The sequence below is a fragment of the Rhopalosiphum maidis genome, chromosome 1 (assembly GCF_003676215.2).
Source record: "Rhopalosiphum maidis isolate BTI-1 chromosome 1, ASM367621v3, whole genome shotgun sequence".
Classification (NCBI taxonomy): Eukaryota; Metazoa; Arthropoda; class Insecta; order Hemiptera; family Aphididae; genus Rhopalosiphum; species Rhopalosiphum maidis.
In genome coordinates this window covers 59,603,908-59,618,361 of record NC_040877.1, presented here as the reverse complement: position 1 = coordinate 59,618,361, position 14,454 = coordinate 59,603,908, and the positions used below count along the sequence as shown (strand labels likewise).

At 24.6% G+C, this 14,454-nt stretch overlaps 2 protein-coding genes across 2 annotated transcripts; both read right to left on the bottom strand.

The window, feature by feature from the left end:
• Positions 1-12: 12 nt before the first annotated feature.
• On the bottom strand, positions 13-3,267 carry LOC113550392 (serine/threonine-protein phosphatase 4 catalytic subunit). The gene is made up of 6 exons (XM_026952182.1): positions 2,638-3,267; positions 2,129-2,281; positions 814-987; positions 625-751; positions 367-556; positions 13-292 (listed from the first exon to the last, which is right to left on the bottom strand). The coding sequence occupies exons 1-6, from the start codon at positions 2,797-2,799 to the stop codon at positions 163-165; spliced, it is 936 nt and encodes a 311-aa protein (XP_026807983.1). The 5' UTR covers positions 2,800-3,267; the 3' UTR covers positions 13-162.
• A 5,898-nt stretch (positions 3,268-9,165) lies between these two features.
• Positions 9,166-12,372, bottom strand: LOC113548589. Its single transcript, XM_026949544.1, has 4 exons — positions 12,211-12,372; positions 11,881-12,057; positions 9,343-9,624; positions 9,166-9,240 (listed from the first exon to the last, which is right to left on the bottom strand). The coding sequence occupies exons 1-4, from the start codon at positions 12,268-12,270 to the stop codon at positions 9,199-9,201; spliced, it is 561 nt and encodes a 186-aa protein (XP_026805345.1). The 5' UTR covers positions 12,271-12,372; the 3' UTR covers positions 9,166-9,198.
• Between the last annotated feature and the right edge of the window lie 2,082 nt (positions 12,373-14,454).

The window sequence follows — 14,454 nt, the reverse complement described above, 5'->3', positions numbered from 1 at the left end:
TTAAAACAATAATATTATGAACAAGTATTTTTACTTTAAAAAAATTACATTATTATATTGTCAGTATTCTTTCAAATACAATTAATTCAAATTTGTGAAATTGTCCATTCCTCCTTTATGCTTTGTGAACTAAAATTAAATACATTAAGAACCAGAATACATTTAAAGGAAATAGTCGGCTGCGTGTTTTTTTGTTGGCATTCCTCGGTTTTCTTGTGGAGCTGCCTCAAATATTGTAAAATCTCTTTGGAGGGTTTCACTTAGTTCCAATATTGCCGCAACATTACCACATCTAATAACATTAATAATTAAGTAACAACATTGATAAATAAATAGTGTAATATGTATTTTTAGAGTAGTATTTACCGATAACAATAATTGGGTGCTGACCAAACAGTAAGCACAGTTTCATCAAAATGCCATTTATATCCTTCCATGACTAGCTGATGAGCTCGACAAATAATATCTATATCATTTGTAGTATTAAACTGGGAGACAACATCAGAACCAAAAAGGTATCCAGCACCTCGAGGACTAACACCCCATCCCTGAGTATCTAAAATAATTTAAAATGTTTAAAAACCAATTTTTTCAAGTGAGTTATGGTTATTAAAAAAAATTTACTTTCAGGATCGGACCATAATAAATCACACATAGGTCCATCATGAGGAACTTCTTGTTTTCTATCAATAGTTCTAATTTGATCCAATGTTTGAATTGAAGGTGATAATCCACCGTGCACACAGAATATCTAAGTATTATAAAAAAAAATTACCATTAAATTTGTTTCAATAAATAAATAAATTAACATACTTTTCCGTCAATAATAGCAGATAAGCTCAGGTAATCAAAAATTTCTGTACAATAACGCCATACAGCAACACTATTGTATTTTCGTAGACATTCATCATAAAAACCATAAACTTGAGTAATTTGTCGGGATTCATGGTTACCACGTATTAAGGTTATTCGATCAGGATATCTAACCTGTAAGAAAATTCAAATATTAAAATTAAATATGCTTAACGTAATTAATAAAGTTATATGAGAGAATTTAATTTTTTTGAATTGATAAACATTGATACCTTTAATATCATTTAAATGTTATATTCTTAGTTGAATTAGATATATTTTTACACCCAATAAATGTTATAGGTGTTAATAAAATTAACATACACAATTGTAGAGATCATAATTTTTTTAAATTATGTTACGCAGTGAATGTCTTAGTCTTATAAACATACAAAGCATTATACATTGTTCAGAAAAATTGACTTTATGTTGTTAATTTTAATTTAAGACTAAATGATGTTTCATTATGTATGAATGAAATTTAGGATAGGGATCATCAAATTTATTTAATTTGTGATTTATTTTTGAGCCATATTAAAAATATATATATTAAGACTTCTGATTTGAAGTTCACACAACTTAATTTGGGAACACATCTGATTGTACTGATAGGTATCTAATAGGTGTTATATAATATTAAAGCTAACACTAAAAGTATGTCTCTAAGCAATAATGAACATTCATAAGACTAAAACAATTTATGGGAATATTGTGTCTCTTTAACATTCAACAAATTACTTTTAGCAAGTTATAAATTGACTTGTGAAATTAAAATATTTTATGCTGAAATATTAATTTGTCAAAAAAGTATTATGAACTAGTAAATCACTCAAGTATAGATATTTATAATAAATTAAATCATACAATAAATCTATTTAAAAAAACACAAATGATAACACATGAATTAAAGTTTCATATGGTTTAGAATCACTACCTTTCAAAAAATTATACAAATTATTCAAAATATTCATACCTGTACCTAATTATTTATCTCCTATTTTTCTATTATAATAAATTACTAACAAGACATTAAGTCACTAAGATGAAGTTGTAAATAAAGTATATCTCAAAAAATATAAATTAAATTTATATGTATAAATTGTTTAGTATTAATAAGTGTATTAAAAATAATTTTTTCTTCCAATATTTATTTTCATATAATTTAGAAAATCTTAAATATAATATAATGCCAACTGAATGTTCAATCATAACATAAATAATAATATATATCATAAAAAATTATTAATAAACACATGTTAATATATTTTGTGTATACTTTTAAAGCAAGTAGAAGTAAAAATGTCTCAACACTAAAGAATCCTCGGTCGACAAAATCACCCATAAATAAATAATTTCTTTCAGGAACATCGCCGCCGACTTTGAACAATTCTTTTAAGTCATAGAATTGTCCATGAATATCACCACATACCTGCAACATTTTTTTTTTTTTTAATCAATAATGAAATTGCAAATATGAATTATGCTAAGATTTACTATTATTAAGTTTAACCATTGATCTAAGATCTTAGAATACACAAAAAGCAGTGTTGTACAAATAGAATAAAATTAAATAATGACAAATAATTTATTACAAATTCCAAGGCTCATAAAAGATTTTTCAATCTATAAGGTAGACAAATAGCAGTTCCTATCATTTTGAGATGACATGTATATTCTAAGACCCTTTGCTGTGAAGTTTGGATAGAACATTTATGTAACCAAGCAATAAATGAATAAATGTGTACAATTATTTATCCAAGTAATTTACTGTAACACTATACTTACAGTGACGGGAGAGTCGACACGCTGTACATTACTCTCTTCGATAAGTATTTCACGTGCTTTAGCGCATAATGCTTTCACTTCATGCTCCTGGATGATTTCACATCGTTTGAGTTGTTCTATCTGTCGATCTAAGTCGCTATTGGAATCATACATCTTGGACATTTGGGATAGAAGTACGGGTATGATTGCTGTCAGTAGTTCAGACTTGCTTAATACACACCTACAGCTGAGACCGTAATTATGAGCGCACTCAGTCGGAGCCCAGTCGGACACGGATCGCTGATAAGATCCTAATCCACGAATACCTACTCATCCGCATTAGGTACCAAACCCAACGGCTCCTGCGGGACGCGGCGATTCCTGTCCGCTGTTGGGGCCGACTGACGCGGTCGAACGGCTCAGTTGACAGTGATGTTGCACACCATCGTTACTACAACTGAATTTAAGAGTAGTACAACAAATGGCCTTTCGGATAAACGAAGAATTATGACAATTGAACGCGGACGGAACCGTAATGAAAACAACTTACAAATAACAGCGGCTGAAACCCAAAAACGGATACCAGTCGGGTAAGTGCAAAAAAAAAGTATGTGAAATTATCGGGTGTTTTGTGTTTACACGCCGATTGCAGAGAGCCAGACTAACCGCGACGGGATGTGCGCATGCGCAAACCAGGGTGACCGCAACGGTTACCGCGAAATATCCCATTTTCACAACAACCGTTCCCGCCGAATTAAACGTACCAATGAAATAAAAAAATAAAACCGGTTTTGTCTAGTTTGATTTATTTCGCCACAGCTTCCCCTCATCTTCCCAACAAACGTTTGGTGTACTTGTGTGGAGAAAATTTAAATAAAAGAAAATAAATTATTTATATATATAAAAAAAAAAACAGTCTTGCATAAATGTTTAAATATAATCTAATATTCTAATTAGTATATATGTTAGCGTTTATGTATGAAATTCCGTAATTCTATAAAATAACTAGTTATTCTATAGAATTACGGGGTACTTTTAGTTAATTTAAATGTATTGAATGAATTCGTATATACATACTTCAACTAGTTATTCTACATACTTACTAGATATTTTATAAACTAACAATAAGGGTTTAATTAATGTATTTATAACTATTATTGAATTAACATTTTAATCAAATTATTAATTAAAAAAAAAATCAAATGTTAGTCAAACACGCCTTACATTATTAATATATAAAATATTAATATTAATTTGTTTCACGTCAATTTATTTGAATAATAATTAAAATTTTAAACAAATTTCAAATTAAAATAAAAAATCTATTATTATAGCTATAATTATTAAATTATTAATTTTTACAATTTACAATTTATTTATTAGTGCAGGAGTGTTTTGGATGGAATTTAGAACTACAAAGTAAATTATTTTTGATTCGGATGTCTTTTGAAGACAAATATCTACACCTGGTACAATAAGTTAAGTTATTATTTTTATTAATAAAACGACAACGGTAACAAATCTTGTATGTTATCTATTCCAGTCCCGGTCATCTACCTAATTATATAAATTTCATACATTAGCGAAAACCCAATCAGTATTTTATATATTATATATATTTAAGAATTTTATATAATAACTAGTTATTTAATAAAATAATGTATAACATACATTACCGCTAACATATACACTATGTTACACTTACATGTGACACTTGTCACTTTGCTTGTTGTTTTTCACAAATTACCTTTTTACTATAAACGTAAAAATCCAATGATTTTAAATTATTTTATTGGGAACAGCCGGCTATATTAAGGACCTTGGTATGAATATCTAGTGATGACTTATCGTTTAATGCACATATTACGATCATTTGCTTTAGAGCAATGTAATAAATTTTTGGTTTCTTAAAACGAAATTCGTGAATTTATAACGACACCGATCGTATAAAAACTTTATTTGGTACGTTCATTTGTTGAATACGCCACGATAACGCAGAGTATTTATCAACCTGGTTATATTACGCAAATCGAAAAAAATACATAAGTTTTTTCCATGCATGATGGTAACGAATTAGGTAAGATTGGCACTTCATTTTATACATTAGCTAAAGAACTAAGCCATTGCATATAGACATTATAAACGGTTTAAACATAATATTCTTTTATAATAAACCTCATTATTAATATTTTATTATTAACAAAATAATTTATTTGATTTTTTCCGTTCTACAAACTATTTCAGACTACACTGATCATTCACGATGAGTCTTATTATAATTTACAGTTTTACGGTTTATTCGTTTATATGTCATTAGTAAGATCTAACCTAGAATTCGGTTCACTCGTCTGGTCTTGTAAATAAGTTTTAATTACTCAATACTCAAAATATATACAAAAGATTTTGAATATTTTGATAATGTCCATTATAATTTTTTTAAAAGAATTGCTTATAAATCTAATATAGTTGACAATATAATAGTCTAGAGATATCTTAATGTTGTTGAAAACTTCTTGTGCATATAGACTCATTAAGTATAAGACGTAAATTAGCAGATAGGTATCATGTTAGTTTACAATATTTTGAACAAACTCATTGCTGTCTTAGTCTTAGTGTTTTGAGTTATTATCTTGAATTGATTTTCGTTACCAGCTTACCGCGTAAAAAACAAGAAGTTTAGAGTTTAGACTTATTCGTAAATCCTAATTATAACACAAACAGTTGAAATAATACAATTTTTTTTCTCAAAAGTTTTTGTTTTGACCAATATGGTTTTTTCTATATTAGATTTTTTGTACTTTCCCCCACAACATATTTAGATTTATGGCTTTATAAAATTAATAAAATTTATATATTAGTATTAACTGTGAAAAAAAATTAAAATAATATAAATATTATAGCTATATAGCCCATATAGGTACTTATCAGAAATGTTGCAATAGTAATTATAGTTTTGTAAAAAGGGCATTTGATCACGAATAAAAAATAAATAGTATATTATATCATTATTTAGAAATAACAATACCATATTTATTCCTATACAAGTTAAAACATAATATTATTATCAAGTGCCTTATGGCCATTATGATAAATTTCTAAAGAGACCTAAGTGTAAATATTTAAAAAATCACATGCTGGAAATGGTACGGAAAAAGTACAAAAGTGCAATTGTAGGCATTTTGAATTGAACTCCTATTTTGCTTTCTATAATCATATTTAGTAATTATTAGCACAATATCACGTATACATATTAATAATTTCACCTTACTTATACAGTTATACTTTCATTTATATTTTATATCGTATGACTTATGCATTTGGTCATGACAGATACCCTAAAACTAAAATCACAGCATTAATGTGAACTAACTTTAACACCGCTAAGTTATAATTTTCAGATTTTTGCTGTCTCTGTTATCTATGCTACTGAATAAAGAACTTTTTATTCTATTTAGGTTGATTACATTTTTTTTTCATATTCTACTACAAGTTTGAAAATATAATACATATAAGAATTTAGATTCCTTAATTCCTTATTAAGTATTCTTACAGTAATTAAAAAATACTGGAAATGAATTGTTACATTTTTATTTTTATTTTTTATAAATGTTTGAAGTTATAATTTTTACAAAATTCATCAAATATACATTCAACTTGGGTATATATAAAATACTTATTAGCTGTATCATCAAACTTTGACTGAAAAAATGAACAAACATAAAATCAGGTTACAATGGTCACATTATTATCCGGATTTTAGTGTATCTACCTATCTTGCAGCTTACAGTCAAATCGGCGTCGGTAAACATCGCATTGTGAACTAATTCGACTGAGATGAATGATTGATTTGCCTGTGGCGAAAATAGCACAACATCAAAAAACCTATCTATGACTTCATAACATATGTATAATTTATATTTCATGGCTATGGATACAATGTAAACAGTAGACAACATAGTCGTGGTACAATCATTTACCGTTGGATTGGGTTAAGTTAGATTTGATTAGGTTAGAATCTACTATCTAGTATACTCATTACTCAAAGACATTGATCATAGAATATAATAGACACTTAGGCTATTCTATAATGTTCTGTCGTTCTGTGCTATAATTAACGCCAAAGATTAAGTTGTAACGCGGCATATCGGAAAGCAAAATGTGCCTACTGTTGTGCGGCCTAGTGACTAAAGTAAGCGGCAGTTGTAGATGAGTTTAAAAAATCAAAAATGACGGGAGATAGCGCTGTCGTTATCGTCCGATTTTGTTGATCGAGTCGTGACAAAATATAATGTATTCTTTATCTACTGTCATGAGCCGGATATAAATGATATTATACACAATGATACATAACATGGTAAGATACTTTGAGTTATTATTTTATGCATTGATTAATGTTTCTATTAGGTATGATCATAATATAGTATAATATAATGTTTATATTATAAAAATTAATGTTTCATAATACATCTAAAATTAAAATAATCTTCAAAATATTAATTTTATATTTGACTCTATGTATATTAATATGATAATATAATAATTATAATAACAATAATAATAATAATATGTTGTTTATTATTATTTTTTTTTTTTTATGTGAAACATCTGTAGGTGCAGTTTCAACTTTTGAATATATTAAAAGCAAGCAGACCCGTGGGGGGCATTGTTTTCCACACCACCACCATTCATTTTATCTTAACTTGTAATATTACTTCATAAATCGATCACGTTTTTTATTTTACTAAAATATCGTACACTAACAATATAACAAATTAAATAGGGAATACACAAATTGATATAAAAATGTAGGTTATATCTATCAAAAAACTATGGTTTATGACTAATATTAAAAATAGAACAATATAATTATTGGAAAAAAAAACTAATATTATACTTTAAATTCTTTTTTTTCTGCCATTTTAATTTCACACCTTTAAAGGGTAATTAGTATCAATTTTCAACAATTCGTAAGAAAGATATTGTTTAAAATGATATTGTAGTATCATAAAGTTTTGTATAAATGTTAAGAAAATTATATTTATGCACTCATTTTATATTGATAAATGAAACAAGTGTTATTATCAAAATTAATTTTGATAAAATTATTAACATCTAGGTATATCCTAATTATTGCATTGTGTATAGTTAATTACAATAAACGCAATAGTTAATTATTAATTTTAAATATCACCATATTAATATTATGAATATGGTGAACACCTTCAAGTCCCTATGAATAATATATTTTTAATTATTAGTTATTACAATATAACTAATATTGTTATTTATTGTTTGAATATCCAATTTTATCGAAATGTCTATAAAAAATTTCTGTTTATCCATCATTTATTGTTATTTTTTTAAGAAAACTTCTATATTCTAAAATTAGTAAAATTTAAGATTTTATAAATTGTTACCTAAAAAATAATTTTAAAATTTAAAATGTTCGTGATTTTTCAAATAATGAGCTCAAAATATTTGAACTAATTTTTAAGATTATTGGGAATTTTTACTTTTCACCACATTCAAAGTAACAGCTATATATTATTATTCTGTTTGCTAAAAAATTGTTCTCCGGGTTAAAATTTAATTTTTTCAGCTGTTCCAAAGGGTGATGTTAATATGTATGTATACATATAAACCCGGAACCTTCCTCCCAAATGATTTACCTGTTTTGAAAGTTAAGTAGGTTGTTCAAAATATGAAAATATACATATGCAATATAATAGTTTCACTTTTTTACTGTTCGTATAGGTTATAAAAAAATGTATACGTTAATATATAATTTTAACAATTATATTATTATACTCATGTAAATGCAAAAGTATTCACCCTTTAGTTAGTTTACATACTCGTAGATTCCTACAATATTAACTGGTATAATCACATTACTATTTTAATTTACATTGCTATATGAATTATGATCTGCTGATTTCTATGTTTGTGTTTAGTGTATACTAAATTATCTTATAATTTTAAAGATAAGTAAGAATAAAACTAAACACTTAACTAAATAAATAAGTACTCGGTTACGGTTAGTATTCACTAATTTGATTCTATAAATTTATCCAAGATCTGTAATAACTAATAATCTACAGATTAATAATTATTTAGTTACATACTTACATATTGTTCTTATTATGTTTAATTATGATTTTGAAGTAATTTTTTTCAATGATCATAATTTATAACTTATAAGTCTCAACATCCTTATGTTATATAAACAATTAAAGTATTTATATAATTTAAAAATATTTTAATATATTTGTATACAAATAAAATATCAATAATTAAAAATATTGTATGTTTTAAATAAATAAATATGATATTGTGAATTTGGAGGTGAATTATTATTTTTTATTAGATAATCAATTAAGAAATATATGACATTTAATTAATTACTTTTGATGCTATAATATAACATATAATTTATTATGTATTGTTTTTGTTTTTGTTTTTGTTTTTTGTGTTATAAGTAATATAAATATTTTAAACTTAAATGTAATTGTACCAAGTATCTACGGTATTGAAAATATTAACTAGGTATTATATTGTTTAATTGTTGTTTTTATTGAAATATTCTTAGTTCTTTCCCTTCTTTGGCAGATGTTCAAGAATGATAGTCTGAAATTATATTATATATTTTATTAAAATATTGGTTAAGTTGGTTAAATTTATTAAAATATTTAAGTATACAAATACAATAAAAACAGTAAAATAGTTTACCTCGAATTTCTTGACTGATTCAGCCAATTTGTGTTCTATTGGACGAAGTGCAGCCCTGGCCTTCTCATATGCACCATTAATTTTATCTGCGTCCAATACGTACTTAATAATATCTTCAGATACTCTATCCAAGTCACAGGACTTTTCGTAGAATTTAGTTAATTTATCTCCTAATACGGAGTCTTCCTTTTTAATTATATCAATACTTTTCTTTAACTGATCTTCACTTTCAATATCGACCTTCTTTATGTATTCATTAGTGAGTTCAGCTCCTCTTTTAAACTATAAAATATTAAAAAAAATAAAATCAATAAACATTTATATTTTTAAAATTATAATAAACATATGCATACTATTTGTAATTAGTATATCTAAAATTCAATATGTGTAATATGTGATATTAGAATATTGACATAGGTAATACAAAAATAATAAATTTAAACATAACATTACAACTCGTTAATTAAATATAATAAAATGATATTGATATTGTCATTATGTATTAGGGAATTAGAAACTATGTCTAACAATTAATGCAATATCATGTCCTATAAATTATGATAAATTTTTATTTTAATGCAAATACTAAATTTAGTAAATTTATTATTTTAATATTTACATCAATTTAATCATTCCAGTCAATTAAGTATGTATTTATATTTTACAGTTAACCGTATATTTCTTAATTATTTAACCTCAATAAACCATATCAGTTGTTTTTTTTCTATAACTTACATACAAATAATTTAGGGTGTTTCACTTATTTTGAATAATATATTCAATATTCATATAGATTATATTGAATACATTACATATGTACAATGTACATTATTATTTATCTAAAAAAAATATACATGCATCTTAAAATAGTTATAATTTAGTTTATTCTTTCATTCTTACATCTTTCATGTATAAACTGTATTAAAAATAAACTAAATTAAGCGAGTAGCAATAATAATTAGATTATAGTTATAATTTTTACAAAATACGAAAAGGTATTATAATTTTTATGTTGGTTAAAAAACTATGTTATAGATTTTTCTTTACATTTTTTTTTTATGTAGATTAATTATCAAAACTATATCTATAATAATTGGAAATATCAAATATAAAAAGGTCGATTTATTATGTTACACAAGTTTGAACTGTGATATTTTTTAAAACTTTGTATTGTATTTATTTTGGTTTTCTATACATTCCTACTAAGTAAAAAGATTAAATATTAGGTCTAGTGTATATTATAAGTTTGGGTTTATTTTAAATACCTAACTAAAAAAAATATTAATCATTTATTTTATTTAATGTTGATTTTAATCAGTGTTTTTTTTTCTTATTGCATTTGGACAGAAATCGCAGAATATAATTAATAATATTTAATAATATGTGCAAAGTTCAATAAATAATGAATCTAGATAAGAACGGCTGAATTGAAACACATTTTAACCTCATCAATGATTAAGTTACAGACTTACAATAATTAATAAGTTATAACTATAGCTTACACGGACAGGAAATTCATAATCTGAAAATGATTTCACTGAATAGTTAATTAAAAGCGAATAACTCACAAATTTTAATCATAGCTTAAAGAATACAATTTTGTTAGTCATTATTATTTATTTTTATTATTGTTGGATGTATCTACCAGTGAATATTATTAATATATTATTTATAATTCTAATTTTTAACAAATATATTGTAATTTAATAATTTAGTATTTCAAGAGATATTTAATATTCTGTGAAAATATTTTTAAATTTATGAGTATTCAATAAACATTAGAATATACTAAGCCTAATCTCGGTTTTACATCAAATATAACATTTTCTACATAGTTATTAAGTTAAAAGTCCGTACTGTTATGTCATTGAAAGGTCAAAAATATAATGGACTAAAAAACTTTGAAACATTAAATTTAATAACTAAACATTATATATAATTAACGTATACTAACAGCCTAATACATACTATTAAATTTACATAAAAAAAATAATTGTACTCAATGCGGAATTATATATCAGTCAAAACTATTATAAAATTATTTTAGATAGGAACCTATTTATTTTAAACATTACATTTTACAGAAAATATATTTATTAATTATTTTATTTTCTGTTAAATATGTATTTAATAGAAAAAAGATCAGAATTATAAGTGAAATCATCAGAGAGGAAAAACTTTAACAGCTTAAACTTAAACAATATTAAACACTATTAATATTTATATTTTAATACGACGAACAAAAGATTATTAAATTATAATGCTTTATAAATACATGTATATATGTTATATATACTATCTATCGACACCTAGTAGAGTATTTACACTTAATGACTAATGATCCACCAAGCAGATGTGCAGTATTATATTTAGGAGCTATTTATATAAATAAAATATATACGAAAACATTTTATGTGGTATAAATATAAGACATAATGTGTATGTACTAGTCCAGTCTTTTTGTCTATTCCTTTATATAGTTTGATACATAAACTTCTTTAAATCATTTTATTTACTAAACTATAAAAAATGTTGTACCTGTGTTTGCAAAAAGCTTCTAGCTTGGTCAGCTTTTGATGCGATTTCGTATTTTTTATACAAAGCGTTCAAGTCCAAGGAGAATCTATCGTCATCTGTGGTTAGTCTTGAAAATTCTTTTAACATATTTGTTCCAGATCCCAGGATTGTGTTGAGAAGTTCGGTATCATGGTCATCCTAAAATATCAATAGGTATATTTTATAATATATACTACATATTTATTTAAAAAAATGCTTTACCTAAACTAAGATAAGTTTAAAAAATGCTTTACCTAAACTAAGATAAGTTTAAAAAAGTAAGTATAATACTATTATTCCCATTATATTTACCTTAGGGAATGACATGACACCAGTCATTAGGAAACAGACGAAAATTATTTTTGCCAACATTGTGTTATTTTTTAATAAAAAATAAGAAACTTGTATCTCTTAATGTTCAGAAGCAAATGTAAAGTCATACACGAATAGATCGTTGATCAAATTTCCACTAAATTCTCCTTCTTTTATGACTTTTAGGCGTATACATTTAAATTATTCGTAAAGATAAAACTATGCTTATAATCATATGTACAAAAGGAAATTTAACGTATTAGTTTTTTTATGCATTTGATTATTTAATGTTTTGAGTGATTAGTTATCCGTGAAATTTGGACTGTAGTGTCTATTGACCTGTGTCAAAAACTATTTTCAATAAGTATTATGGTATCGTACTGATAAATTATTATTATAACACAATCAAAATTAAATTATTCAATTTTATCAGATAAAATAATATATAATACATTAATTTTATTTATCTGTACATTTTATATATCTATACTTAATATTCTTTTTAGTATTTTAATAACTACCTATTGTATATAATGTAATTAATAATTATATGTTAATGTCCGGATGCAATAATGTTTAGTTAAAATTTTGATAGAAATAAATACTACTCTTTACAATAATACAACGATTGTTATATGTAGTTTATTTCACTATTGAATTAAAACATTAAATATGTTTAAGTTGGAATGGGGAGGGTGACGACTATACATTACACTAATTCAAATTTTAACAAGATTAGAATTCTAAACGTATGAGTAGTATACGATTTTTACTCAAACAATTTTAAGCGTTTTATTGTAAATCAAAAAGTAATCACGGAATCTTGAAACATTACTTATACTTTTGATATTTTTGCAAAGATTAGTTTAACCTAGCATACAACTAATTATAATACTAATTACTAAAGAATAAATAAATATATTCTAAAATATTCTTAAAAATAGAGTACTATTATTCATAGTCTTCGCTCAGAAAGTTTTATAGCGTGTACAATGATGTACTATTGAATTTAAATTTAATATACTCATAAAGTCATAATACAATGACATATACATTGACAGGATACTTTCAACATCTTCTATACAGAGCGAGTTCCCTAATTTTTTTTTTTTTATTTTACAATGACTATAAGGTATTTATTTTATGATATATTAAACATCATTAGAATTTATACTTTTTTCAAATACATAGATATGTGATTAAAGTATCTAATCTAAGAACTAAGAATCTTATAAAGAACATTTGTTAAATTATTTATTAATATTATATACCAATTAGGGTTGCCAACCGATCGGTAATTCACTACGATAGACTTAAAAAGCTGGTTAGTTCCACCGAGAGATTATTATAAATTTTATAAATATATATTTTATAATTTTTGCGAAGTTGGTTATCTGTAAATACATCGTATTATCTCAATGACTTGTATATAATATATATATATATATATATATATATATATATACATATTATTGTATATAGCCAGTTGTATATGTTGACCGTCAACTTTGACATTATTGTATGTAGTATATGACCATAGACTGATAAACGTCAGTCTCGCTTTTTCATTTTACATAAACAAGCAGGTAAATGATTATATTCTTTTTTTAAATGAATAAAAAGAAAAATAGAATTCGTAATTATATAGTTAAATATTCAATAAAAATTCATGGAAAATAATAACCTTTATTTCTGTTCTCTTGGACAGGTATTTTTTTTTTTTTTTAAAGATTGAGAAGTTGTCAACTTCAATACCTTAATACCAGTAGATAATAATATTATAGTAGTAGAGTATGCTGTATTTTATAAGATAACATCCATATTAATATGAATTTATTGTCCATCGATTGGACACCACTTAAGACAAAATTAATTAAAAGTGAACAAATAATGTAAGTTTTTTAAATTTTTTAAACTTCTTTTTTTATGATAGATAGTTATATAGTGTTTTGATATCATATACATACATATTATGTCATCGTAAATATTTTATTTTTACATTATTTTTAAGTAACAGTTTTTTTTAAGTACTACTCATTTATTTAGATTGAACTAAGATACTATTAATTATAGTGATAAAAATATCTAAGTGGTTTAACAAAAATTTGTGATTGAAACCTAAAATATACTAGGTATATAATATATTATTATAAATGTTAATCATTAAAAACATTTTAACATACATATATATAAAGGCCATTGTCTGATTAGATACAATAATTTTTTCTATTATAGTTATGTACA

Excerpts from the sequence above, each read along its gene's own strand:
- LOC113550392 (XM_026952182.1), bottom strand. The coding sequence starts at position 2,799 with ATGTCCAAGATGTATGATTCCAATAGCGACTTAGATCGACAGATAGAA. Across the intron at positions 2,282-2,637 it reads GTGTCGACTCTCCCGTCACT|GTATGTGGTGATATTCATGG; the intron begins GTAAGTATAGTG and ends AAAATGTTGCAG. Across the intron at positions 988-2,128 it reads TACTTCTACTTGCTTTAAAA|GTTAGATATCCTGATCGAAT; the intron begins GTATACACAAAA and ends ATTTTCTTACAG.
- LOC113548589 (XM_026949544.1), bottom strand. The coding sequence starts at position 12,270 with ATGTTGGCAAAAATAATTTTCGTCTGTTTCCTAATGACTGGTGTCATG. Across the intron at positions 12,058-12,210 it reads GTGTCATGTCATTCCCTAAG|GATGACCATGATACCGAACT; the intron begins GTAAATATAATG and ends TTGATATTTTAG. Across the intron at positions 9,241-9,342 it reads AATCAGTCAAGAAATTCGAG|ACTATCATTCTTGAACATCT; the intron begins GTAAACTATTTT and ends ATATAATTTCAG.